This window comes from Aethina tumida, chromosome 4 (genome assembly GCF_024364675.1).
Source record: "Aethina tumida isolate Nest 87 chromosome 4, icAetTumi1.1, whole genome shotgun sequence".
Lineage (NCBI taxonomy): Eukaryota > Metazoa > Arthropoda > Insecta > Coleoptera > Nitidulidae > Aethina > Aethina tumida.
In genome coordinates, this window is record NC_065438.1 from 22066326 (window position 1) to 22093747 (window position 27422).

At 28.8% G+C, this 27422-nt stretch overlaps 1 protein-coding gene across 3 annotated transcripts in view; it reads right to left on the minus strand.

Annotated features, from left to right (window-relative positions):
- LOC109599662 (uncharacterized) overlaps positions 1-27422 on the minus strand; it is a 65445-nt gene that overhangs the window by 35873 nt on the left and 2150 nt on the right. For 2 of the 3 annotated variants that reach the window (XM_020015677.2, XM_020015676.2), the window contains exon 1: positions 12424-12624. In XM_020015677.2, coding sequence (XP_019871236.1) covers positions 12424-12481 — 58 coding nt within the window. In that variant the 5' untranslated portion in view covers positions 12482-12624. Of the gene's footprint in view, positions 1-12423; positions 12625-15886; positions 15943-27422 lie in introns of those variants that run through there. The other variant, XM_020015678.2, reaches the window with a different exon arrangement.

Sequence of the window (27422 nt, forward strand, 5' to 3'; positions counted from 1 at the left end):
ATAAATATTATCTAAATGTCCCTCCAAAAATTAATATAATAATTGCAAATTTAAATCCACATATTTTTGTACTTGGCAATGAATTCGATTCAAAATTCAAATTATTTATTTGTCCGTGATAGAGCGAGAAAGGGAGATTTGTATGAGAGTCAGAGAAAGATGAAAGAAGGGAGTGGGTCGAGTTGCGCCGGTCAAGTAAGCTGTGCAATTTTGTGATGTTACCACATTCAATTGTTTTTGATGAGAGAAGGGGAATATTTCAAATTTTGATGTTTACGAAACATTTTAGTATGATTTGTGGTGTCAATTATTATTTTACATTTTAATTTGGAAATATATTATTACCTTTGAACTAAACAAATACATATAAATATTATATAAGTGTCATTCCAATAAATAATATAAAAATTATAAAGCTGTAGCCACATTTTTTTATAGTTGGCTATGACTTCAAAATTCGAATTATGCATTTGCCTGTATTAGAGTGAGAGTCAGAGAAGGATGAAAGAAGAGGTGGAGTCGCGCCGGTTAAGTAAGCTGTGCAATTTTGAATCGCCGCATTCAATTGATTTTGTAAAGAGAAGGGGAAAATTTCGATTTTTGATGTTTATGAAACATTTCGATATGACTTCTACTGACAACTGTTATTTTACATTTTAACTTCATGTCATATTCAAGTATTTTATATATTTATGTCGCTTATGTACGAATGGTAAGTAGTATATCATCCATCTGTTCCTAAATTTTTTCGATAGAGACAAAAATAATTGAGCCAAATTTCATGCAATTTTTGACCATCAAACCTATAATATCTAAATTAATTTTTTTTAAATTGTGAGTTACATTGAATTTTTTACAAAATACATAAAAAAAAACATTTATATCAATTAAAATTAAATTTAAAAATTGAATAATTATAAGAAAACACTCTGTATAATTGATTCAACTAGAAATTGAAAATATAAATGTTATATTTCTATTATCTGGATTTATTTGTAAACAAAGTTTGTTCCCAAAATAAACTAAGACACCTAACCTAAAAAAAGAAAAGTTGCCAGCACTGGCACTGAAAAATTATTGTCCAATTTTTAACTGACCAATAAATTGCTGAAATATATAGAATAAATTATATTTTTCGACAATTTTTTAGAAACTTCTGAATAATTAGTAATAGAAATTATCCAGTACTACCAACTTATAAACAAAGTTTGTTCCCAACATAAACTAAAATAACGTAACTAATAAATTTACATTTTAATTTATCTGTTAAAATTAAAATTAAAAAATTCAATAATTATGAGAAACCACTCTATTTAACTAGTTGAACTAGAAATTGAAAAAATAAATGTGATTAGTTGGCTGTAAACTTTGGTTGGGAAGCTATTATGTCTGTTATCTGGATTTCTCTGGCAATTTATCAACGTTTTAAACCAGTCAATTTTTCATCTTTTTGTCAGCTTTAACTTCAAGCTAAGTTTCTTTATTAATATCGATCCTAACCAGGGGCATTTATTTATCCGACTCGAAATTGAATTAAACCGTTAATTCCACCAACACCCACACACCTTTCTAAAAACGAATTGCAAATTCCAACGTTTTAAAAACGGAAACACAACGAACGATGTTTACACCAATGAAGATAAATCGTGGATAAAAAGACTGTCGTAAAGAGTATTGCCGTTTTCCACGTTCCCTTTTGGGAAAAACCCCATTGTCTAGAATAGTGACCTCGGACCTCGATTTGCGGGGGAACGTTTCACTTTATTTTTAGCAGGACAATCAAATTAGAATTAAAATTAAATTTTATGGATAAATGTAATAAACATTAATATGCATTATGTTATACATGTTTTCTTCCGCATCTTGACGTTTCCCATGCAAAATCCTGCAAACAATTATAAGACGTCTCATTAAGCAACTCAGTTCTATTATAGTGAGAATGTTCCAACAATTTCATTGTTGGCTCAGCTGTTTAATAATACGTAAAGAACAAATCAGATAAATCTTTATTATGGCTGTTCCACACGCGGCAATTTATTTTCCAATTTTAAGACCTTCAATTTATTGCGTCATGTATTAAAGAAATTTACCAATTTGTTGTCTAATTTTTATTTGGTCAATAACTTGCTGATAACCTACAAAATAAAAAAAATTGCCTGCAATGGCACTGACAATTTTTAACTGACCAATAAATTCTTGGATGTTAGAACAAGTTGTATTGTTCGATAATATTTTAGAAACTCTTTGAATAGCTAGTAATTCACATTATTCAATACTACCACCATATAAAAAAATATTGTTCTCAACATAAAATAAAATAACCTAACTTAAATATAAAAATGTTGCCTGCACTGGAGAAAAATTAGTACATGTAATACACAAATTATTCCCAACAAACTGCACTAGTTGTTCTCCAATTTTTAATTGGCCAATAACATAACCTAAAATAACCTAACTTAAATATAAAAATGTTGCCTGCCCTGGCGAAAATTACTGGATGACAGAATAAGTTCTATTTTTTGATAATTATTTAGAAACTGTTGAGTAACTAGATGTAGATATTATCCAGTACTACCAACTAATGGAGTTTGTTTCCAACATATACTAAAATAAACTAACCCAAAAATAAAAAAATTGTAGTTGTAGATATTACCCAATACTACCAACCAGTTTGTTCCCAACATATACAAAAATAAACTAACCTAATTTTTATAAAAACTTTTTGAATAGTTAGTATTATCTAATACTATCAACTTAAAGTAAACTAACCTAGAAATAAAAATGTTGTCAGCACTGACTGCACTTGTAATACACAAATTGTTGCCTACAAATTGGATTATAAATTGTCTACTAATTTGAAAACAAATTGCTGACATTAGCCCTAAATAAATCAATTAAGATATACACAATAATTTAAAAGGGTTCAGGGAATTCTTGCCCTCCAGAAATTGAATAATCTGAATTTCAAATTAATATATATCAACCGACCAATTGTTTCATATGATAATAGTGGACTCCAAATTAACACAGCTGACTCCACGGTGATAATTTCGGTAAATTTAATAGCCTCGACTTCCTCATTGTTTTATTGTACCACCGACAATGAGCAATGAGCAAGTTGCATTGTCCCATTTCACAATATTCGTAAGCATTCGGGTCAAAATCACCTCAACGGCACGTAAAATATATCTTCAGACGCCACAATACAAACACACGGACACGATTAGACTCTCGTTTTGCCCCGGACACGGGAAATTATCGGTTTCTCAGACGTAAACCGGCTGCAATCTCGCCGATTTTCCCGAACCACTTACTTTTATTTGTCGACGGTAAAACGGGGCACACGTATGCTAAAGTTACACGCGAAGACGAAACAACGAGACGAAAAGCCCGCGTCTAGTTAAGGTGCAGCAATAATTTTCGTACGTGTTGAATGGGAAAGTGACTCGTTAAAAAGTTAAGCAACTAAACTAATCGTAAAATTTGTCGAACGAACAAAGAACAGGAGAATGTGCGGATGCGGGGAACGTATTAAACACATCAAATATTCACGGGACTCAATAAAATTCCGGCTTCATATATCGCAGATGTTCAAATAAGAAATGCCAGACCATTATGCGATCGAGCAACGTCTGTCTGCGAGGAAAAATAATTAAAACGCCCTCGGGAACTGGGCGAGATAAGTCTGGTGCTCGAAGTGGTGTTTTTGTTTTAATTCGTGGCCGAAAAATTATTTCCGTTGCTTCAGTCAAGCTATATGTTTTCAGAAAGTTGCTGGATATTTTTATGTGATGGAAAGGCTTCAGTTTCATTATCTCTGCTGAAGCAACAATTTAGTACTAAGGAATTATTTCTTATGGTTGATTTTCTATAGTTTTTTTTGTTGGGTTTTAATGTCTAAAATTTCAAGAGAAATGTGGAGTGACGAGAGGGAAAACACTTGTAGAAATAATTTTCCAACTATTTTTCGTTGTGTTAAACTTGAATAATTTGTCAAACTTTGACAAGATAGTGAATTTACTACTAAAGAATAACTTCTTTTTTCTTTTTTTTTTTTGGTTTCATTCTATTTTTACTCATATAAATTTCTTCAATATGTGCAGCAAGTAAAGAAATAATATTTGAAAAAATAATTGGAAAAATATTTTATTTTTCCAATTATTTTTTGTTGTCTTAAGATTAAATCTCTTGTCAAATTTTGACAAATCAATTTATTTATTACTAAGGAATAACTTCTTTTGACTTCTCTGTACTTTTCATTCTATTTTATAATAAATTTAAAATAAATTTCTTCAATATGTGTAACAACTAAAGAAATAATAAACTTTGACAAATCAATTTATTACTAAGGAATAACTTCTTTTGACTTTCTGTAGTTTTCATTCTACTTTTAATGATATAAAATGTGCAGCAACTAAAGAAATAATACTTGAAAAAAGGTCTAAAATGATTTTCCAACTATTTTTTGATGTCTAAAGCTTGAATTTCTTGTCAAACTTTGACAAATCAATTTATTACTGAGGAATAACTTCTTTTGATTTTCTGTACTTTTCATTCTTCTTTTACTGATATAAATTTCTTCAATATGTGCAGCAACTAACAAATAATATTTGAAGAAAGTTCTAAAATAATTTTCCAACTAATTTTTGTTGTCTTAAGCTTGATGCTCTTGCAAACTAGGACAAATCAATTTATTACTAAGGAATAACTTCTTGTGACTTCCTATAGTTTTCATTCTACTTTTACTGATATAAATTTATTTAAAATGTGCAGCAACTAAACAAATAATATTTGAAGAAAATTCTAAAATAATTTTCCAACTAATTTTTGTTGTCTTAAGCTTCATTCTTTTGTCAAACTTAGACAAATCAATTTATTACTAAGGAAAAACTTCTTTTGACTTCCTATAGTTTTCACTCTACTTTAACTGATATAAATTTATTTAAAATGTGCAGTAACATAAGAAATAATACTTGAAAAATGATCTAAAATGATTTTCCAACTATTTTTTGATGTCTAAAGCTTGAATTTCTTGTCAAACTTTGACAAATCAATTTATTACTGAGGAATAACTTCTTTTGATTTTCTGTACTTTTCATTCTTCTTTTACTGATATAAATTTCTTCAATATGTGCAGCAACTAAACAAATAATATTTGAAGAAAGTTTTAAAATAATTTTCCAACTAATTTTTCTTGTCTTAAGCTTGATGCTCTTGCAAACTAGGACAAATCAATTTATTACTAAGGAATAACTTCTTGTGACTTCCTATAGTTTTCATTCTACTTTTACTGATATAAATTTATTTAAAATGTGCAGCAATTAAAGAAATAATACTTGAAAAAATGTCTAAAATAATTTTCCAACTAATTTTTTGTTGTCTTAAGCTTGGTTCTCTTGTCAAACTTTGACAAATCAATTTATTACGAAGGAATAACTTCTTTTGACTTCCTATAGTCTTTATTCTACTTTCACTGGTATAAATTCATTTAAAATGTGCAACGTCTAAAGAAAAAAGAGCATGAAAAAAATGGTCTATTGGTCTAATGGTTCCCTATGTCTTAAGCTTGAATCACCGCATATACTTCGATAAATCAATTTATTACTGAAGCTTTCGATTTCCTATAGTTAAATTTTAAACTTTTTTGATATAAATTTCATAGAAATGTGCAGCAAGTATACAAAAAACACTTTTCTTTATCTTCATCTTGAACTACTTGTTCAACTTCAATGAATGAGTCAATTTATTTCTAATTTCTTTCGATTTCCTTCCCACTTTTTTCTCTTTGCCGACAAGAATTTGCGTCGAAGCTACACACTGAGAAATTGACCGGATTGTCTTGTGCGATCCGAAAAGTTTCACCTTTCCAGTAAATAATTCGGCAGGATCGTGCCCGAGGGATGCGTCCCGTCCGACCGGTGAATAAAAGCCATCCTCGCAACGGACCAAAAAAAGGTTTGTTTGCCACAACACTCATAAATGGTAGAACGTATTAATAGGATCGCATCATCAATTACTCACACTCGCACAAACGTAAAGTAATGTGATTAATGCACGTCCAATTTAGCGGGAATATCTAACGTGCAGACGTGTGTGTGGGCGTCTTACATAAATAACGTCGAATGTTACTAGAAATTTTGCGCAATTACGCCGCGACGACATTAACTGCGGCGCTTGATTATGAAACGCGACGGTCTGGGCGCCGGAAAAAACCGGAGCCCAAAATGAACTGCTGCTTTCTAACTGTGCCCGTTTTAACAGTAAAAAACGTTGAAAAAGACTGTTGCTATTTATCCACAATGGTAGAACCTTGAACTGGAACGGTAAAAATGCATGAACATTTCAAACATGCGTTAGAGAGGTAAAAGTGTTATTATAATAAACATAAATACTAATGTGCGGTGTTTATTAATATTGAACAGTCTGCAGTGATTAATATTCACGGCGCAATTCCGTGCTGAATTAATGGGAACAATAATTGAAAACGACTCGCCCAAAAGGGTAGTTCCTTACTAGAAACTATTATTAATATTGAGGTATTAGTATTCAGGAAATTGTTCGATATTAACGTCGCAACAATAAATTTTATATAATACACCGGTGTAACGATCAAAACAATTCCAAAATTATATAAATAACTGGTTCATTTGTTAGACTTTAATTGGGGTAATTTAAATGTCGCTTCCAGATACATTTGTACAATATAAATAGACATGAATTTAACAATAAAATACCATGAATATATTTTTGTTTTTTATGTAACTTATTCTAATTATTTAATTATGGGTTGTATTCTACTTTATCAGTAAAATTTTTTCTACTTTTACTCATAAAAATTTCATACAAATGAGCAATAACTGGAGGAAAACTATATTTCCAACATTCTTTTTTGTTTTTTTTGAACTTGAATCATTTGTTAAACTTTAACAAATCAATTTATTACTTAGGAATTATTAGTTTTGATTTCCTGAAGTTCCTTTTATACATTTACTGATTAAATTTTATGAAAATGTGCATTAACTAGAGAAAAGATACTTGAATCAAAGGTTTAAAATAATTTATCAACAATTTTTCTTTGACTTCAACTTGAATCACTTGTTAAACTTTAACAAATCAATTTATTACTAAGGAATTACTTGCTTTGATTTCCTCCAGTTCCTTTTATGTATTTACTGATAAAATTTTATGAAAATGTGCATTAACTAGAGAAAAAACATTTGAAACAAAAATTTAAAATAATTTTCCAGCAATTTTTCTTTGTCTTGAACTTGAATCACTTGTTAAGCTTTAACAAATCAATTTATTACTAAGGAATTACTTGCTTTGATTTCCTACAGTTCCTTTTATACATTTACTGATAAAATTTTATGAAAATGTGCAGTAACTAGAGAAAAAACACTTGAATCAAAGGTTTAAAATAATTTTCCAACAATTTTTCTTTGCCTTCAACTCGAATTACTTGTTAAACTTTAACAAATCATTTAATTACTAAGGAATTACTTGCTTTGATTTCCTGTATTTCCTTTTATACATTTACCGATAAAATTTTATGAAAATGTGCAATAACTAAAGAAGAAACACTTGAAACAAAGGTTTAAAATAATTTTCCAACAATTTTTCTTTGTCTTCAACTTGAATCACTTGTTAAACTTTAACAAATCAATTAATTACTAAGGAATTACTTGCTTTGATTTCCTGCAGTTCCTTTTATACATTTACAGATACAATTTTATGAAAATAAGCCGTAACTAGAGAAAAAACACTTGAATCAAAGGTTTAAATTAATTTTCCAACAATTTTTCTTTGTCTTCAACTTGAATTACTTATTAAACTTTAACAAATTAATTTATTACTAAAAAATAACTTGCTTTGACTTCTTGCAATTTCTTTTACATATTTACTGGTAAAATTTTATGAAAAGGTGCAGTAAATAGGGAAAAAATCTTTTAAACAAAGGTTTAAAATAATTTTTCAACTATTTTTCTTTGTCTTCAACTTGAATCACTTAATAAACATTAAAAAATCAATTTATTGCTAAGGAATTACTTGCTTTGATTTCCTGAAGTTCTTTTTGTAAATTTATTGATAAAATTTTATGAAAATGTACAGTACCTAGAAAAAAACACTTGTATCAAAGGTATAAAATAATTTTCCAACAATTTTTCTTTGTCTTCAGTTTGAATCACTTGTCAAACTTTAATAAATCAATTTATTATTAAGAAATTACTTGTTTTGATTTCCTGCAGTCCCTTTTATATATTTACTGATAAAATTTTATGAAAATATACAGTAAATAGAGAAAAAACAATTGAAACAAAGGTTTAAAATAATTTTCCAACAATTCTTTTTCTTCAACCTGAATCACTTGTTACACTTTAACAAATCAATTTACTAATGAATAATCCTTTATTCTATCCAAATTATTTACAATTTTTACATTATTCTACATTTATTTTATTTTATTTAATTTAATATTTACTGAGTGAAATTTACAACTGTTTATTCAGCCTTGTTTCTGTTTCGATTTTCCTGAATAGTTTTGAATTTAAATAAGGGCAAAAAATATTACCCAGATACATGTTATCAATATTTTAGTCCTTTATATTTTATTGCTTACTTTTGCATTTTAGGATTCAAGTTGCTGCATATTGTTGTTTGTTTAGCTTCTTTTTATATTCAATATCTTGCTTATCTTTATGGAAAAGGATACTTCAAACATTGTAAAGAGTTTAAATTAAAAAGAAGCAAAGTATTTTACACAAAATTTGCCTCAGATGTATTTCCACAAAGGGTAAGCATGAATAGCAACTTTACCACTAATTAATTACTTTGGGATATAAATACTTTTGAAGTTTTAATATAAATTATTGTAGTTACTTCTTTTAATTTCTTTTAACTTAAAAGTATGTTAATAAGAATATTAACAGATAATATTACGTTGTCAAAATTTATATATTTTAACTTTTGTTACTTAAAACTTGGAAGTTGGAAGTTTTTTATTTCTTTTCTCCACCTCAAACATTAATAATTTGAAAACTATAATATTTAACAACTTAAATGTACAAATGTGGTTTATAAAATTGTAACAATTTATATTTTTACACCGACGCCAACGTCAAAAGGGATATTTATCCGCAAGTTCGGACCTTATTTACGACTTAATCCATAAACCTAGAAACGACCGCCACCCAGGACCGTGAAAATGTACAAATTCTAATTGAATTCGGCATTAACAACCCGGTTTTAATACCTAAAACGCCGCCAGGAATAAGTGTATTACGAGAAAAAAAAATAAAGTAAAGTGAAATTCGTTAAGTGAACCCCTAACACGAAATTTCAGTTCGGACCGGCCGATGTTCCGAAACCACACACACACACACACACAATTGGCCGGGGCCCGAATTGCAAGTGCGACGCGCCACATTTGCAATTTCGCCGTTCCAATTTACGAAATTAAAATATTTATCGCGACCTCATTAAAATGCATTGCGCAGGAGTCGGAACGTAATCCTCACGTCGTGTCACAACAAATCAAGTTCCGCGAGTTCGGAGCACGGAATATACGTAACGTGTTTCTGCACGGTTATTATTCTCGATCCCACGGGCTGGTTGGTGTTCCCCGTTCGGAACAATGGGAACGGTAATAAGTAGAAGAAGAAAAATGCTACATGTGATGTTGATGTTAAAAGGCAATTATTTCCGGGACGTTTGTATTGGAGGGTTTATTTTTTCTTGTCTTTTGGTTGGGTTGAGTCGAAACAAACTGATGATGTCACACATGGATAATTATAAAAATTCTGAATTAACGTTTGGTTATTAATTATTGAAGTAGGTTTGAATTTATTATCAATTGTATGTTAGACTTTAATATGTGAAAGAGTCATTGAAATATTTTATGTATTCTAATTAGTCACATTTTGCTCATTATAACAAAGCAAACAATAGACTGATAATAATTTATCATATGTTAAAGTATGTAAATTAACAATGAAATAAATATTACATGACACTATTTCCTTTAGCTAGCACAATTTTTGGATAATTGGAATATTCTTTTATTATTTTTGACGTGACGATAAGTTTTTTAATTTAAACATTTTAAAAACTTAAACAAAGCTACTTTTTAATTACTAAAAATTAAATCCTTTAAAACAATTAAACACGTATTTTTGTGTGTATTCTATAATATATTTTACTTTATTTAAATATTTAAATTCTGAAACAATAACTGTAAAAATTGTATTATTCTACCATATGAATATTTTAAAGCAAAGGGAAATATTTATTTAACATTTAAATTTATTATTTGGACCCATAAAATATTAAAGAACAGGGAAAAAATAAATTGTAAAATTGTAAAAATTCAAAATGATTTGAACCTTGATCACTTTAATCTTTAGGAAGGAAATGAAAACAACTAATTTTATATTTCAATTTATTATTTTTTTTATTTATTATTTGAACCTTTAGAATGTAATCATGTTAAGAAAAAAGAAACAACTAATTTTACACGTTAGCATTATATTTTTATTTTTTAAATGATCATTTTAATCTTTAGAAACCATAAACATGATTACACTATCATGTTAAGGAGAAAGAAACAAAGAACATATTATATTTTTATTTATCATTTGAATCAGTGGAATATAATCTTGTTAAGGAAAAGGAAGCAACTATTTTTAATTTTCAACTTTTTATTTTTTAATTTATTATTTGGACCTCTAGAATGTAATCATGTTAAAAAAACAATAAATTTTTCACATTAACATTCTATCTTTTAAGTTATCATTCGAATCTTCGAAATGTAATCTAATCATGTTAAGAAAAAAGGAACGACGAATTTTATATGTTAATTCTTATTTTTTTAGATGATCATTTTAATATTTAGAGTGTAATCATGTTGAGGAAACAAAAAACATATTATATTTTTATTTATCATTTGAATCTGTGGAATATAATCATGTTAAAGAAAAGGAAACAATTAATTTTATTTTTTGATTTATTTATTGGACTTTAGAATCTAATCATGTTAAGAAAAAAGAGATAATGAATTTTACTCTTTAGCACTCTATTTTTTTAATTTATCGTTTGAATCTTTGAAATATAATCATGATATGAACAAGAAAACGACGAATTTTATATTTTAATTTTTAATTTTTCAGATGATCATTTAAATCTTTAGATTATAATCATGTTAAGGAAAAGGCAAGAAAGAATATATTATATTTTTATTTATCATTTGAGTTTGTGGAATATAATCATTTTAAGAAAAAGAAAACAACTAATTTTATTTTTCAACCTTTTATTTTTTTAATTTATTTATTGGACCTTTAGAATGTAATCACATTAAGAAAAAAGAGACAATGAATTTTAAATTTTACCATTCTATTTTTTAATTTATCATTTGAATCTTTGTTAAGAACAAGAAAATGACGAATTTTATATTTGAATTTTTATTTTTTTAGATGATTATTTCAATCTTTAGTGTGTAATCATGTTAAGGAAAAGGAGACAACTAATTTTACTTTTCAACTTTTTATTTTTAATTTATCATTTAAATCTTTTTTTTAATTTTTTAACATTACATTACATTTTATTTTTTAATTCTATTATTTATACTTATAAAATGTAACCATTTTAAGAAAAAAATACATTATATTCATTTAAATATTTTTATTTTTAAAAATGTATTCTATTTTAAGAAAAGGAACGAAACGGAAAGGAAAGAATTAAACCATTCACATGAAGGATAGGAAAAATTAAATTTTGCATTTTAATCATTTTTCCTGTGCAGCAGCAATTGAAAACATCACGCTTCGAAACGAAATTTCATAATTTAAACGCTTACAAAATTGCATGTAATAAATATTGTTGAACCATAAAACATATTTTACAGCTCTTCAAATTACACTTTTAATCTATTCATTCGAATGTCACATTTTAAAAACCATTTACGAAATGTTAACAACAAACGCATATTGATTTTAAAACTGGACCACATTATGCTAATTAACGTGTAACGAAAGTGTTACGAAAAACGAATTGCAAATTGAAATTACACCCAACATGTTACGGGCACCGTTTCAAATTAGATTTTAGTCGGAAGATTTGCATTAAAAAAGGGAGATTCTACATAGTCCGTCCGTATTTTATTCTGACGTTTTAAAAATACACGACGTGTGTGCGGAAAGTGCAGCGGCCAAACGAAGTGAAAAGGTTTGGGCGACATTCTAAAATGGTAAAAATAACTCGCCTTGAAATTTGTTTACGTTGACGTAAGAAACGGCGATAATTGTCGTTTTAAAAATTAAATTAGCTACGTGCACTTCAATTGTTGTTTGCGCCGACTGAGTCACAATACCGGGAATTCCCACATCGAACGTCGAAAACATGAAAAATTTTATAACAATAAGACATATTTACCTTGAAATTTGTTGAGGTTGACGTAGGGCGATGCCAAAGGATCGACCTTAGCCTCCATCTCTTCGCCTTCGGCACCGAACCGAAGTCACATAACCAACCACCGCAACAATAAATAAAAGAACCGACCACCGCAAAACGACGACCGGATAATCGCGCGCGTACTCGGCAAGTCGTGTGCGAGCGAGGAGAGGAAGCGTGTCGCGCGACGCGAGTTAGGCGACTGCGGGCGTTTTTGGCGCCGCCGGCTCCGGCGTTCGAATCGCCGGTGGGTGGCGTCGCGACGGTGGGTCCGGGCGTGACGTCACGCGGCGCCGTCCGCGACCCACGTCCACTATCTGGTGCACCGGTGTCTCAATTTTGGTTTCGATTTGAGGTTGTACTTGTAGTTTTATACGGGTAGATGTGGAAAGTTTTTTGTGTCATGGTTTTTTATAATTTTTGGCTTAAACAATACTTGGTTAATACCAAATTTATCAGAACTCTAAAAATTTGTTGAAATACAACAAATGAAAAATATTTTTTTTTAGTAAATTTATGGTAATTCTTAGGTATTGAATCGAAAGAAAAAGAAAATGATGAATTTTATGTTTTAATTTTTTAAGATTATCATTTTAACCTTTAAATTGTAATAATGTTAATGAAAAGGAAATTTCACATTTTAGTCATTTATTTTTTTATTTTGTCATTTGAATATTTAGTTCATGTTAAAAAAATTAAACAAAGAATTTTACATTTAAACAACTAATTTTCCTATTCAACTTTTTATTTTTTTAATTTATCATTTGATTTGAGTGTCATCATGTTAAGAAAAAAGAAACAAACAATTTTACATTTAAATATTATATTTTTTATTTATTATTTGAATCATTAGAATGTCAAAAAAATCATTTATTTTTTCTATTATCATTTGAATCTAAGGAATTATGTTTTTTTATAATTATTTGGCTTAAAAAATACTTAGTTAATAACAATAACAACTCTAATAATTTGTTGAAATACAACAGAAAAATAATTTTTGACATGAAAAATGTAAATTCCTGTTATTTTTTTAATAAAATTAAGGTAATTTTCTTGTACAGGTCAAGGGGCACTTCCTAAACTGTTCCTAAATAATTCTTAGGTATTGAGTCCAAAATAACCTTAGATTTTGTTTATCAAATTTAGTTTTTGAGTTTTTGACACAGGCTATGTTTGTCTGTGAATTTTTAATTGTCTATTGGATCCAACGACAAAATAAAAAAACAACAGAAATACAGAAAAATAAATTTTTAAATGAAGAAAACGTAAATTTGTCTGGTATTTCTAATAAAATTAAACTAATTTTATTATACAAGTCATTAGCCACTTCGATGCCACCAATTTTTCAATAGTTAGACCCTAGATAATTGTAAATTTCTCTGGTAAATTTAAGCTAATTTTATTGTACACGTCATCAACCTCTTCCAGGGCAACGATTTTTCAATAGATCCTAAATAATTCATATGTATAAATTCCAAAATGGCCATCAGATTTCGTCTATTACATCTGGTTCTTAAGACTGGCTGTGTATTTTTTATATTGACTATTGCTACCAACGGCCTGATAAAAAAATACAATAAAAATACAGAAAAATAAATTTTTATGTCAAGAAAATATAAATTTCTCTGGTATTTCTGGTAAAATTAAGCTAATTTTATTGTGAATGTCGTCAACCACTTCCTGGCCAACGATTTTTCAATAGTTCCTAAATAATTCATATGTGTTAATTCCAAAATAGCCATTAGATTTCGTCTTTTACATCTAGTTCTTAAGACTTGCTACGTTTGGCTGTGTATTTTTTAAATTGATTATTGGTACCAACATCCAAATAAAAAAGCAACAAAAATGCAGAAGAATAAATTTTTAAACCATGAAAATGTAAATTTCTATGGTATTTCTAATAAATTTTAGTTAATTTCACAGCACAGGTCATCAGCCACTTCAGGGCCAACAATGTTTCAATAGATCCTGGATAATTCTTGTGGATATATTACAAAATAGCCATTAGATTTCCTCCATGACATCTAGTTCTTGAGACACGCTACGTTTGTCTGTGTGTATTTTTTAAATTGATTATTGGAACCAACATCCAGATAAAACAAAACAACAAAAATGCAGAAGAATAAATTTTTAAACCATGAAAATGTAAATTTCTATGGTATTTCTAATAAATTTAAGTTAATTTCACAGCACAGGTCATCAGCCACTTCAGGTTCAACAATTTTTTAAGAGATCCTAAATAATTCTTGGGTATTCATTCCGAAATAGCAATTAGATTTCGTCTATCAGATCTAGGACTATGTTTGTCTGTGTCTTTTTTATATTCACTTTTGATACCAACAGCCATATAAAACATAAAAATGCAGAAGAATAAATTTTTAAACCATGAAAAAGTAAATTTCTAGGGTATTTCTAAAAAAATTAATTTAAGTTGTTGGGTATAGATACCAAAATAGCCCTTAGAGTTCGTCTATCACATCTAGTTCTTGAGACAAACTATGTTTGTCAATATATTTTATAAATTGACTATTGGTACTAATAGCTAGATAAAATAAAACAACAAAAATACATAAAAATATTTTTTTTAGTGAAGAAAATGTAAATTTCTCTGGTATTTCTAGTAAATTTAAGCTAATTTTATTGTACTGGTCAAAAACCATTTGAGTATAGAATTAAAAATGGCCATTAGATTTATTTCAAATAAAATATAAATATTTTGATTGCATTTTCTTAAAATTTGAACAATATATTTTCCAATAATTTTTCTTCTTCGCCTTCACATTTTTTCTTAATTTTTTCAATCCTAGGTCACTGTGCGTCGTTGATTGTGGGGTAGTCAGCGAAACAAAGTCGTCGTCACACTACCCCCTTTACGTGGGAGGCCGCGTCTCGATTTCATTCCTGATCCGAATTACGAACTCTCCATTGACGTCGCACTTCATTACACTTAAGAATAAACAGGGGCGGCAGACAGCTGTAAGGGTGCTTAAAGTATTAGCAAATTCACACAGACGAGAACCAGTTTATTTGCAAAAAAATACACACAGCGAAGGAATTGTCTTTTAACACCGGCAATAAGTTTTTTCAGCGGGAACGCATCAATCTTCAGCAGTTTTATTAAAGTGTCGACGGCCGTCAATTCGTCGTTCGAGGCATTCGCGCCCAACTATCGGTTTGTTTTCCATTTCCACCCCCTTACGTCACAGATACGTGTATTTAATTGAAAACAACACGTTAACATTTGAACTTTAATTGTTAACACTAAAGCAAACACAAAAAAGAACACGCGTTCACATCAGTATACGGAACGTGTTAATTTAAAGCGTGGGGGAAAATTTCCACAAAACAAACATGTTGTTATCGAGACCCCGGATATTGAATTTTCCCAAGACTGACGGAAATCCAATAGTTTTAACAAGTTATACATTCTAATCATGTTACCTACCTTCTACAGATAAGAACGGTAATTAACGTGGTAGAACAAGTTCGATACTCCAGTTCCTGTAACAAAGGAAACCAGTCAACCTTATTCCTGCTAATTTTTGGGAGAGCTCAGCCCAGAATAGAATTCCAAGGGCTTAAATTATAATCATTATCTCTATAAAGTTTCGGAAGCATCAATTTATTACTAGTTTATTACATGTCGAAGTTTTGCTGTCAATAATTACATGGAAATGTGCAGCAAACTGATGGAGAAAAATTTATTAAACTTTAATAAACCAATTTATTACTAAGGAATAACTTGCTTTAATTTCCTACAGTTTTTTTATACATTTACTGGTAAAATTTTATGAAAATGTGCCGTAACTGAAAAAAAAACACTGTTTAAAATAATTTTACAACAATTTTTCTTTATCTTCAACTTGAATCACTTGTTAAAATTTAACAAATCAATTTATTTCTAAGTAATAACTTGCTTTGATTTCCTGCAGTTCTTTTTATACATTTACTGATAAAATTTTATGAAAATGTGCAGTAACTAGACAAAGAACACTTGAAACAAAGATTTAAAATAATTTTTCTTTGTCTTCAACTTGAATCACTTATTAAACTTTAACAAATCAATTTATTTCTAAGGAATAACTTGCTTTGATTTCCTGCAGTTCTTTTTATACATTTACTGATAAAATTTTATGAAAATGTGCAGTAACTAGACAAAAAACACTTGAAACAAAGGTTTAAAATAATTTTGCAACAATTTTTCTTTGTCTTCAACTTGAATCACTTGTTAAACTTTAACAAATCAATTTATTTTTAAGGAATAACTTGCTTTGATTTCCTGCAGTTCTTTTTATACATTTACTGATAAAATTTTATGAAAATGTGCAGTAACTAGACAAAGAACTGTTGAAACAAAAGTTTAAAGTAATTTTTCAATAATTTTTCTTTGTCTTCAATTTGAATCACTTGTTAAACTTTAACAAATCAATTTATTTCTAAGGAATAACTTGCTTTGATTTCCTGCAGTTCTTTTTATACATTTACTGATAAAATTTTATGAAAATGTGCAGTAACTAGACAAAGAACACTTGAAACAAAAGTATAAAATAATTTTTCAATAATTTTTCTTTGTCTTCAACTTGAATCACTTGTTAAACTTTAACAAATCAATTTATTTCTAAGGAATAACTTGCTTTGATTTCCTACAGTTCTTTTTATACATTTATTGATAAAATTTTATGAAAATGTGCAGTAACAAGACAAAAACCCTTAAAACAAAGGTTTAAAAGAATTTTTCAACAATTTTTCTTTGTCTTCAACTTGAAATTTGAATATAAACAAACAAAAGTTAAATATTTAGAACAACAGGCTTCAAGAAATTGTCTTAATGTTAAAAACATTCTCAAGATGAAACCCAATTCCAGGGTCTTAAATTGCATTCATTATCTCAAATTTCTCCAGCCGACGTCCCACATTTCAGCAGACGTGCCCTCTCCATAAACACGTGCATGTGAAATATGACAACCGGCAGTTTCCCATCAATAATTACGTTTTAAAACTGGCAATTTCCTTTTAAAACAAATCGATTCGCCGGCGTGCAGCGAAAAGGAAACAATTTTCGGACCGTTCCGGACCCGGAATTCTCGATTAATTAGTTTTTAGACGAACCCATCCCGTCGAGCGGAGATTTCAAAGTGACTCAGCATCCGATACAAAGGGGCCGTAGGAATAACGCGGGTTATATCCCGAGCACGAAACGATAAAGCCCTGCAGAATATTTTATATGTTTGTAATGCCATCATTGCTTTAATCCTTTGGGAGGAGGGTGTTTTTTTTAGTTCTGAGGTTTGTTTTTGGTTTGATTTGAAAGTACGTGTGCAACAAAACGGGGATCACGTTGCATAAAATAACTTTGTAGTGCACAGGGTTAAAAAAAGTTGTTTGAAACTTTGTTATTTTATTTTATTTATTTATTTGGCAAATGTTTGATAAAAATTACATAAAATTCTACATGTACAGTAGTGGTCATTATTATAACAACTTCTTAATATGTTAAATATTTTAACGATAAAAAAGTTGCTAAAATTATAGCCATCACTACACCAATCGAAAAGCATTTGATCCTACTGCATTTTGAGAGAGATATCAAGCACGACAGAGACAGTACAAGTCTGCACGTAGTTGGAGACTTTTACTGTCTCTATCAAATGGTACGTCTCTCTCTCAAAATTCAGTGGGATCAAACCTTTTTCAATAGGTATATATTTGATTAAATTGTTAAAATGAAGAAACATACTAAAAAACAATTTTATTACACTGGACTGGAATTACTTGTGAGCCATCAACAAAATATTTTATTATCCATTGTTATATATCCAATTCTTTATATCCAATTTTTTACAAAATAATCTTACAACCAAACAAACTGCAAAGATTAAGCCGTTACACGAACAAAAACCCCACACCGTTTTTTCTCCAAGTCAAAACTGGGAAAAACGTGCGTGAATAAAACTGTTGCGTGCCGCAACAATTTCGCCACAGGCTCGTATTTCACGTCTGAAACGTCAGTATTAATTTATTAATCCCAGGATTTATTCTATCTGTACGTTTGGAAATTTCGAAGGACGAACGAACGGTGGAGGAATCCGTTGTCGCAGAAAGCGGGGTGTGCAAGACTTTGAGCCGGGTTGCGTTTCAAAGTATATGGATAATGAAAGGGCTTAGGATAATGTTGTTTAATTACTATGGAGGATTAAATATCTACTTAGACGAACAAACTAAATTATGAGCAGTTTCATGCAACAACTAGTTTCGTATTTAATTGCATTAAAAATATTCTTCTTCGTATTTTAGACGTTTTTATTTATTTTTGTATTTAATACACTCAGTGACCTATTACATTATAGTACGGGTGATCAGATTTCATTGATTTTTAACGTAAAATTTGGGGTTAGAGTGTAGTAGACCTCAACGATGATCCAGACACTCATTAACTCACCCTGACATTGATCTAGTATGGTGGTCAATGTTCCTGGCCCACCAGAATCTGTGGAGGAAGACCTGATAAGTCCGGAGAACTTGATAGGCATGACGAAAAAATTACATCGAAATGTTGGAAACAGTAAACCTTGCAATATAAGGTCGAGCATTATGCTATAGGAAAACTGGATTTTGAGAAGTCTTAAGATAAAGAAGCGAGAGGGGTTCCACAGTATCCTGAGGGTACAGCTGACCTGTCAAATTACCTCTAATTAAAACTAAAGTCGACTATCACACCCAATAGTACTCTAAACTATAACTCCAGCTGTTTCATGTACAAAACCTCTTCAAAAAATTGTGTGTTAGCCCTTCTTCGTTGTGCCTTCAGACACATCCTCGTATCATTATACCAAACAAAATCAGGACGACTCATCAGTGAAGACAATCTTTTTCCATTCCACATCTCAAAGCTGTCGTTCTTTCCTCCACTCCAATCTTTGACTTTGATGTTACAGTAAAAGGAGCAGCACAAACTAGGAAGAATAGTAAAAAGCCTTCCTTCTTCTGCTCACTCTTCGACAAAGAACAAACCAATTTCTCTTAAAATTGGACGACTAAACCTATATGTTCTATTTTCTATGTCACGAAGTATATAAGAATGAGGAAAATTCACTTCAAGAAAATGTCGGTGTAATCAAGCTGCTACAATTTGTATCACACTTAAAAAATAAATCTTAGAACCAACTCGTGCCGTCGTTATGCAAATCAAATCGTTTTAAAATGCAACCGGCACCCCCAACATCATTAATATTGCCCCAATTTTAATTCCAACCCCAGTCCCATCAACTAGCTCGTGTCTTAATGTTTATGTAGCGGTTATTTCACGTCGCCCCAAACAATTTTAATGGAACGTGTTTTTTCCAGACGACTGCAAATTCGGCCACTATTGATTTTTGATTATTCCTTAAATTATTTATTAACACTAATGCCTCTGGTGCACTGCTGCAGACGTCAATAAAATATAAATCTGTCTCATAATTCCCCGAACCAAGTATTTTAAAACTGTGCCTCCATTAACACAGTTTCGACACACGAAAATCCGTTATGGGTTTAATTAAAGGCCGTACACAATTAGTCGACAAACAAAATTTCCAGTTTTGGCAGCAGACGTTCGAAACTTTTCGTACGGATTAAGAGATCATCGACGACTTCGGGAGGGAAAAGTTACGGGACAAACTTGAAAAAAGTCCAATGAATAAATTATCTCCTCAAGTTTATAACCGCCCACTCCTGAATGATTGATATTGAATTTATTTCTCGACTGTAATGTTTCCCTTTGCCACGAAGCCACGCGATGAAAAAGGATCATTATAAAGGAACAGGAAGAGGGTTGGACGGCTAGGGGTGGAAAGTGGGGACAATTATTTTCCGTAGCACCTACGCTAAATTTCCCATACACCACCCTTTCGAATGCTAATAAATTTTCACCGTTCCCTACTTGTGGCTTGAAATGAGTACCTGGTGGTCAAATGGCAGAGGTCGTTGTCCACTGCTCTGAAACTGCTACTTGAATAGGTATAGAAAATATATTATTATGATATGGAGTTTTCTTGTTCTTCTGTTCTTGTGTGATAGCCAATTAAATATTTTATAAGATACAACTAGATAACTCTAGTGCGGTTCAACGAAATTCAATAAGTACCAAAATTAAAAAAAAATCTTTTAAATTTCTAATATGGCCGATGGGAGGCTGTCACCATTAAACTTTCAGAAAAATAATGTATTTTTCTAATTTGACAATAAAAGGTGCATTCAAGTCATTTGATTATTTATTTAATGAACATTTAAAATATTTTTTATTAAAAAGTTTTTCCTGTATCTCTTAAAATAAAGTGGTGATAAACTGTTAAACATTTGATAAGTTACAACTAGATAACTTCGTGGCTCAACCAAATTCAGTAACTACCGAAATGAAAATATTTTATTTCACCTGTACCTTATTGAAACTTAATGAAATCCTGAAAAATTCATGACATATCTTTTTAAATTTCTAATATGGTCAATAGGGGGTAACACCATTAAACTATCAGAAAAATAATGTATTTTTCCAATTTGACAATAAAAGGTACATTCAAGTTATTTGATTTATTTTAAGTACATTTACAATATTTTTTATTAAAAAGTTTTTCATATATCTCTTAAAATAAAGTGGTGATAGCCTGTTAAACATTTAATAAGATACGACTAGATAACTCCAATGTTCTTAAACGAAATTCAGTAAGTACTGAAATGAAAATATTTTCTTTGCTCTGTACCTTATTGAAACTTCATGAAACCCTGAAAAATTCATGGCAAATCTTTTTCAATTTCTAATATGGCCAATAGGTGGCTAACATCATTAAATTATCAGAAAAATAATGTTTTTTCCTATTTGACAATAAATGGTGCATTAAAGTCATTTGATTATTTATTTTAAGACCATTTACAATATTTTTTATTAAAAAGTTTTTCGTGTATCTCTTAAAATATAGTGGTGATAGCCTGTTAAATATTTAATATAATACATCAAGGTAACTCTTGTTTGGTTGAACGAAATACAGTAATTACAAAAATGAAAAAATTTTCTTGAAACTTCATCGATGGCAAATCTTTTTAAATTTCTAATATGACCAATAGGGTGCTAACACCGTTAAATTATCAGAAAAAAATTTTTTTCCTTCCAATTTGACAATAAAAGGCATATAAAGATAATCTAATTGTTTATCTTAAAAAAATTATTACATATATATATATATATATATATATATATATATATATATGTCGGAGGGTTCATGCGAAACGCAAGTAGTACTATGGGTTGCATACCTATAGTACTTGGGTGGAATCAGCGGAAGTGCTAAGCAGGGGATGGTACTCGAACCAAGGGTGACGGTAGAGGAGACCTGCGAGGGCGGACAGTTAAGCTCCGTCAGGGAAGCTGCGTAGAAGTCTTGGCTTGGCATAACCGTCGGGATCACCGCGTTTCATACAACTCCTACCTAATTGTTTGACTATTAGTTGTAATCCTGTGCCTGTTAGTTCAATTACATTGTAAGGACTATTTGCGTGTTATTTAATATTCGAAATGGCCGATAATCCTGACCGCGCTGCGACATATATATTATTAAAAAGTTTTTTTTTCGTGTTTCTTGAAATAAGAAACTCTTTAAACATTGAAGAAGATAGATAATTCTAGAATAGTTCTAGTGGAAAACTACATAAAGTTTTCTTTACTCTCAATTTACAAAAAAATTGTTCTGACTTATGTCTGCAGTTAGAGATACTAACTTGACCTCTTTGACCTATAAAAATTACAATTCCGATAAAAAATATCAATTCACGACTTTTATTTTTTACTTTGAGTTTTTATGTATTGTTTACTAATATATAAAATAAAAATTGCAGTGTGAGTTTTTAAATTAGATTTCTAACGGTTGATGTAAAGGATGAACCAAAGAAAACTTTCTTTTTATTGACTTTTCTTCAGCCAAACTGGAGTTATCGAGTTTTATCCCTTTCAATATTTAACTCTTCACTAGCATTTTATTTATTTAGCCACCGTAAAAGGATTTTAATAATAAATATGGCAAATATTCTCTGGATAAATAATCAAATAACTTAAATGCACCTATTACTTACTTTTCTGGGAACTACATTTCGTTAAAAACTTTGAAGCTCAAAAATATGTTTCTTTCTTTCCTGTAATTTCAGTTTTAAACCACATGATACACATATATTTTTTACATTTCACTTCTGTTTATAAAAATAAATTTAATTACACGTCGAAACAAAGATCTCGCTTGTTAAAATTTTAACAAGCTCCACGATCCACCCTCTTATTAATTTTAAAAAACATGTTTGTCTGGTTATTTCTCCTCCTTTCAGCACCGACTTCGCGCTAAGCCCTCGACTAAACAACGTCGCAAAATCCTGACCGCCCCACTGTTTGTTCAGTTAACAGGTTCCTGATGGGAATCTCAGCCGCGTAAACACCATTGATCCGCACCCCTTTCATCAGTTTTCCGGCCGCGTATCCATTAATAATCGTCCACCTGAATGAGGCACGTTCAATTATTCGTTACTGACCTGGCCGCACCGAAAATTCGTCTTCCCCTGCCCGCCAGCGAAATTTGGAAACTTTGGCAATTTACCCGATTGATTATTTAAATGGGATTACCGCGTTGCGGAAAGTTTCCTCATTGTGTCGTCGGCTTGGTTAAATTTACATCACGGCCAGTTTCCAGTTTGGGTGCGGGGCAGAAAAAAGACCGACGTCTTAATTTAACGTTGGGGGAACCGTTCTGTAATCGGACGCAGTGCCTCGTCGACACATTAAACGCGAATAATGGAATAATAGAAACGGCGATGCATTAATTACGAACGGGTTAGCGGGAAATCTGCTCCGACCGGATGTACACGCTCAAAAGATAATTGTATTGACCATCGGGTTTAAATGAGTACGCGGATATCGAACTAAAACCCGGACGCTACTGAATTATTGTTTGACGTTGGGATTGGTTAGTTTGTGTGTGAAATCGCTGCTGGATTTTGTTAAAGAGATTTCTCACGTTCATGTTCAATTATTGTTAATATTGTTTACACAAAAATATTGAATTACAATATTTTAATAAATACGTCGAACTAAAAAAAAATATTGTACGAATATTATTTCTAATAAAAATAAATTAAAAACAAAGTAAGTGAATAATAAAGGCTTTCATTTTGTTACATAGATGAACAATCTTGTCTTAAAATGGATGATTTAATTGCAATTATATTGTTTGACTGAAAATTTGTCATTTTTAAAAGAAAATATATAATTTTTCAGCTTTTAGTTATATTATCTTAATAATTTCTATTAAAATAAATAATTAAAAAGACATTTACATTCAAAATTCAGATTTTCAGATAAAAATAGACAATTAATATTCCTCATTGTGTGATTTAATTAATTAATTATTATGACAACATTAATTAAATCTAATGTCAAGTCTAAAATAAACTTTTTTTAATTGACACTAAAAATAACTCAAATTAGAAGTACAATAATGTGTAAATTTTAAGTTTTGTTTAAATTAACATAAACATATTATTTATACTTTTTTGATAAATACATAATTATAAAATAAATATATCATACCAAAAACAGTTGAAAAAATAAGTATTTATTAAAAATTATTATTAAAATTACTATTAAAAAGAAATTTAAGGCAATTACATTTTTTAAATGATGTATGAATTTAGTTGTAATATTGTTCAATTAAAACTGGTCTTAAAACAGATTTTAACTGGTGCAATCGCCAAAACTAAACTAAATAACTAAACTAAATTTATTGCCTAATTGAAAACTTGAATTTTGACCTTTACATTATTTTATTATAATAAATTCTACTGAAATATATAATTGATAACATATTTACACGTCAAATTAAAGTTTTAAAATGAAAATAGACATTTAATGTTTCCATTTCGTGTTTTAGTTTAATTATTGAAACAAAATTAATTAAAACAGCTTTGAATTAATTATAGAAACATTAATTTAAAATGAGATCCTTGAAAATCAATATATTGTGTAGGTCGTGACACCCAACATAATAACCCAAAATTAAATCTCTATAAATAAATATTTATTGGGTTCATTATTTTTTTGTAAACCCTGTCAATCATCAATTAACTGAGACCAATAAACGAAGGTACAAAAACAAAAAAAAAATAAGCGATTGGTACTGAAAATTTGTCTATTTACAGTATAAAATAAGCAGTTTTTTAATTGAGATTAAAAATAACTCAACTTGAGAGCACAATAATGTATAATTTTTTGTAAATATTTGTCCATGTCTTTATGCTAATATTTAAATTGGCACAAACAAATTCAACAATTATATAATTTTTTACGTAAATACATATAATATTTATAAAACAAATACATCATACCAAAGAGAGTTAAAAAAATATGTATTTAATAAAAATTATTATTAAAATTAATTAGTTACATTGTTTAATTGATGTAATAAATAATTAAAGCTGTAATATTGTTTAAACTATATATAATTAATTAAAAATCCAGTCTCAAAATAGATGTTTTGTGTTAGATTTCCCAAAAATATATAACAATAAATTGTAATTTAACTGCGCATTCGCCAAAACTTTAAATTTGTTGCTTACTTGAGAACTAAGAATTTAAAATTTTATTTTTATTTTAGAGATTTAAACTATTTTATTGTAATAGATTCTATACTTAAATAAGTGCATATTTACATACAACATTGAGATTTCCAAATGAAAATGGACATTTAAAATTCCCCATTTTGTGATTTCGTGGCAACCTTATTTAAAATAGCTTTGAATTAATTTCAGAAACATCAATTGAAATTTGAGCCTTGTAAATAATTATATTATGTAGATCGTGACACCCATCCTAATAACCAAAAATGAATATATAAATAAATATTTATTGGGTTTACTTCATTTTATAACCACGTCAAAATCTATAAAAAGAACAAATTAATAATCATCGACTGAAACCAATAAACGAAGGGCTACATTTAACTGAGACTAAAAATAACTCAATTTAAAAGCTCAATAAAGCATATATTTTTGTAAATATTTGTCCATGTTAAGTTTAAATTGACAAACAAATTTAGCAATTATTTACATTTTTTTACGTAAATACATGATTAATTATAAAATAAATACATCAAGCCAAAGGAAATTGAAAATTAAAAACAAATTAAAGACAATTACATTGTTACAATATAATTTAATTAAATTTCTGATCTTAAAAGAAAAGTTTTCTGTTAAATTTTACAAAAATTATAATTTTTTTGCCTTTTTATACCAAAAAATATATAACAAATAAATTGTAATTAAACTGGCGCATATGCCAAAGCTTTAATTTTATTGCTTAATTAAAAACTAAGAATTTTAAGTGTTATTTTTATTTTTAAAGACCTTTAAATTATCTTTTTAATAGATTCTACTAAAATATGTAATTAAGAGTATATTTATATGCAAAATTGAGATTTTCAAATCTCTAGACAATTAATATTCCCTATTTTGTAATTTCATTTAATTATTATGACAACATTAATTAAAACAGCTTTGAATTAATTATAGAAACTTGTGAGCCTTGTAAATTAATATATTGTGTAGGTCGTGATATACAACATAATAACCAGACATAAATCTCTATAAATAAATATGTTTAGGATTTATTTCGATTCCATTGACACACTCACAAATACTATAAAAGGAACAAATTAATAAGTATTGGTGATAAATTAACTGAAACCAATAAAAAATTTATTAAAACAAAAAATATTAAGCCAAATTTAGCAATTGTTGAAAATTTATCCACTTGCATGTTTATATTTTTTTTTCACAAAAAAGCAATTACATATATAATAAATACATCGAACTAAGAAAAAATTATTGTATGAATAGTATTTCTAATAAAAATAAATAAAAAACAAGTTAATAATAAAAGCTTTAATATTGTTACATAGATATCTTAAAATGGATGATTTAACTGCAATTATATTGTTTGACTGAAAACTTGTAATTTTTAACAGAAACAAAATAATGTATAAATTTTAAGTTTTGTTAAGTTTGAATTAACATAAACAAAATATTTATCTTTTTTTATATAAATACATAATTAATTCTAAAATAAATACATCATACGAAAACAGTTGAAAAATTAATTAAAGACAATTACATTTTTTAATTGATATAAAAAATAATTTAAGTTGTAGTACTGTTTAATTAAAAATGGTCTTAAAATAGATGTTTTAAAAGTTTTATGTTAGATTTCCCAAAAATTATAATTTATTTGCCATTTTATATTAATAAATATATAACAACAAATTGTAACTGAAATTACGCATTCGCCAAAACTTTAAAATTAATGCTTAATTGAAAACTAAGAATTTTAAATTTTATTTTTATTTATTTAGTGGCTTCATTTCTTCAAAATCTATAAAAACAACAAATTAATAATAATCGACTGAAACCAGTAAACGAAGGTACTACATCAAATTGGACTAAATTTAAAAATTGCTACTGAAAATTTGTCTATTTAGAGTAATAAGGATTTTCTTTTTTAACTTAGACTAAAATAACTCAATTTAGGTGCTCAATAACTCATACATTTTAGTAATACAAACAAGTTTAGCAATTATTTACATTTTTTACATAAATTCATAATTAATTATAAAATAAATACATCAAACCAAATGAAATTACAAATTAAAGACAATTACATTGTTACAATATAGTTTAATTAAATTTCTGGTCTTAAAAGAAATGTTTTAAAAGTTTTTGTTAGATTCTGCAAAAATTATAATTTTTTGTCGTTTTATACTAAGAAATATAACACATGGATCAATAAGTCCCTATACTAACAACGAAAACAGCATTTAATTTTCAAAAATCATTTTTATTCATCAATATAATCTCCTTTTAGAGTGATACAATCGTTCCAACGTTTCTATACCATGTTTATAAAAGGATTTATCCTATGC